At 36.8% G+C, this 2,280-nt stretch overlaps 1 protein-coding gene across 1 annotated transcript in view; it reads left to right on the top strand.

Annotated features, from left to right (window-relative positions):
- LOC104161539 (chromosome unknown open reading frame, human C2orf66) overlaps nucleotides 1–380 on the top strand; it is a 1,226-nt gene extending 846 nt beyond the window's left edge. Inside the window, exon 2 of the mRNA XM_009700016.1 lies at nucleotides 198–380. Within this exon, the coding sequence (XP_009698318.1) occupies nucleotides 198–380 (183 nt within the window). The remainder of the gene's footprint in view (nucleotides 1–197) is intronic.
- Nucleotides 381–2,280: the final 1,900 nt, after the last annotated feature.

Genomic DNA, 2,280 nt, shown 5'->3' with positions numbered 1-2,280 from the left:
CAGGAAGCACACATGATCAGTAAACAGTTGGCGGATGGGGTGGACATGTCTGAATTATATTGCCTATATTGTACCAGTTCATGATCAAAATAGAGGATTTCATCCCACATAGGAACAAATACTACATTTACTGTGTGTCAGTAGAATAATTAATCTCCGTTGGGCATGCTCTATTTTCACATATGCAATATGTCTAGTTTTTCAGAACGCTTCAGGCTTATTTTTCGGGCAGAGGCCTTGATCTCAGAAAGTTCCCAGCTACTTTCACTATGAACAATGAAGGACCAAGGCCTGTTGTGTTCTACTCGGATCCTATTGCTTCTGCATTTGCAGATTATGAAGAAAAGAAAAATTCTCTTTCAAATTATTTCAAAGGCTGAGAGATACTGCTGACCAAGGTAAAAGAGGATGCCTCTTCCTCTAATCTTGTTACATGTAATCAAGTGAAAGATTTGGATTCAAGTGATTCTTACTTCTGTCTGAAGTATAAAAAAATCTTATTTTTCAGAAGAAATTAAAAATATAGTAAGCTAACTCCTGCCTGAAGTTGGTTTAAAATTGTTGAGGTAGAGATTTATGAGATGTTTACTACTTCAGCAAAATAACGCATGGTGCTTGTGCAGACCTATATAGACCATGAGGTTTTTTTCTTCTTTTTCTCCCCTTTTTCTTGTGGAGAAGAATTCTGAAAATGTACAGATAATAGAGAATGCAGGTTTTAAGTAATTGATATCAGTAAAATTATAAAATTGAGACTAATGGTTTCCTGTGATATATGTATATTACGAAAATTGATTTAGACATAAGATATTGCACTTACAAAGCATACACTATCTTTTACTTCTTTGTCCATTCATGCTGTTTTCCATATTTCTACCACTAAAAATAAAGGTTCGTAAAAGGATTGCAAACTTATACACATCTCCCCATAAATATGAAATAAAATTGAAGTGGGTCAAGCTTGCATTGTTAATAAATCCAGCCTCACTTTATAGCAGGTGATTCTCAGCTATTTTACCTATGCATAACCATACTCTGTAACAAATAAATCCTTTTGTATCTCATTTTGAAAGTCAGTGAATACTGGCAATTCTGAGGAAAGGTAAATAATTGTTTTATCCCATTTTGCAAATAGTTGAAGATTTCAGTAAGATTAAAGACATTAATTTGTAATCAATATTCAGCTTGAGATTTCTAGCCCTGTCCAGCTCTCTGCCTCCTTAACCACATCTGGTTTTGTAATCAAAAGCACAGCTCCACTATTCTTATCATGAATCATAATGAAGACTGCACTCCCATGTTAATACCAAGTTCTCTTTTTGCAAGGTTTTGTGCCAGGCAAAAAAAAAAAAACAAAACTGCACCACACAATGAGTATCGTGCATGACAAATAACTGAAAAGGGACTTTAGAAGGGATGCTGTAGCTCTACTGTAAGTTACAGCAGCAGTGAGCAAATGACTGGTGGAAGTAATTTGTCCTGCATAACTCAGGGTGATCCACAGAAGTTCTTTTCAGTGTTCAGAACTGTTTTTTGGAAGTAGAGGTCTGCTGCACTCGATTGGGGTATTTCAGCCAGGGTTTGGATCACACCCTGGTTGCATAGATGTATTTCTGTATTTGTCTCACGTCCTTCTTTCTTCTCTTTTTCAGGCAGTAATTTTTGAACTTCATGCGAAGTGGTAACCTTCACAACAAAATATTACTGCTTTGAGTTTTTAACTGTTACCTGGCAATTTAAATTTTTCCTATCACAGTTTTTACCTGTGGAATCTGATGTGCTGTAATTAGCACATTTACTGTCTGTTGACATATGTGTTATGTTTGACTACTACAATTTGCCTAGCAGAATTGTGTTTGTTTAAACGTGAATAAAAGAGTGCAACAGCGTGCTTTTAAATACCACTAAGTGTCTTTGTTTAAAATCTGTAAATAAATGTTACCTTTCAGTTTATTAGAACTAGATGTCGTAAGGTGTTTTGCACCAATTTTTCACGTACACTTTTATCGGAAATCTTAAAGTTTCTTGTGAGACTGAAGAGCCTCCCGGGCAGAGACACTGGCCCTGGAGGCCTGATGGTTGCTTGTACCTCACCCCGAGCTCCTCACACCCGTTTCTGACCATGCCCCTGTGAATAAGTCGTCTGCACGATAACTGTATACGTATATGAAGTTAAGAAACACTTCTCATGTAGAAGTACCACCCACTTCTGAGGAAACAAAAGATAATCTTAACATCCTCAGTCAGGTCGGTAACAGGCGAGCTTTCCTTACGCCGCTG

This window comes from Cariama cristata, unplaced genomic scaffold (genome assembly GCF_000690535.1).
Source record: "Cariama cristata isolate BGI_N322 unplaced genomic scaffold, ASM69053v1 scaffold18185, whole genome shotgun sequence".
Lineage (NCBI taxonomy): Eukaryota > Metazoa > Chordata > Aves > Cariamiformes > Cariamidae > Cariama > Cariama cristata.
This window is presented reverse-complemented; position numbering and strand designations above follow the sequence as displayed.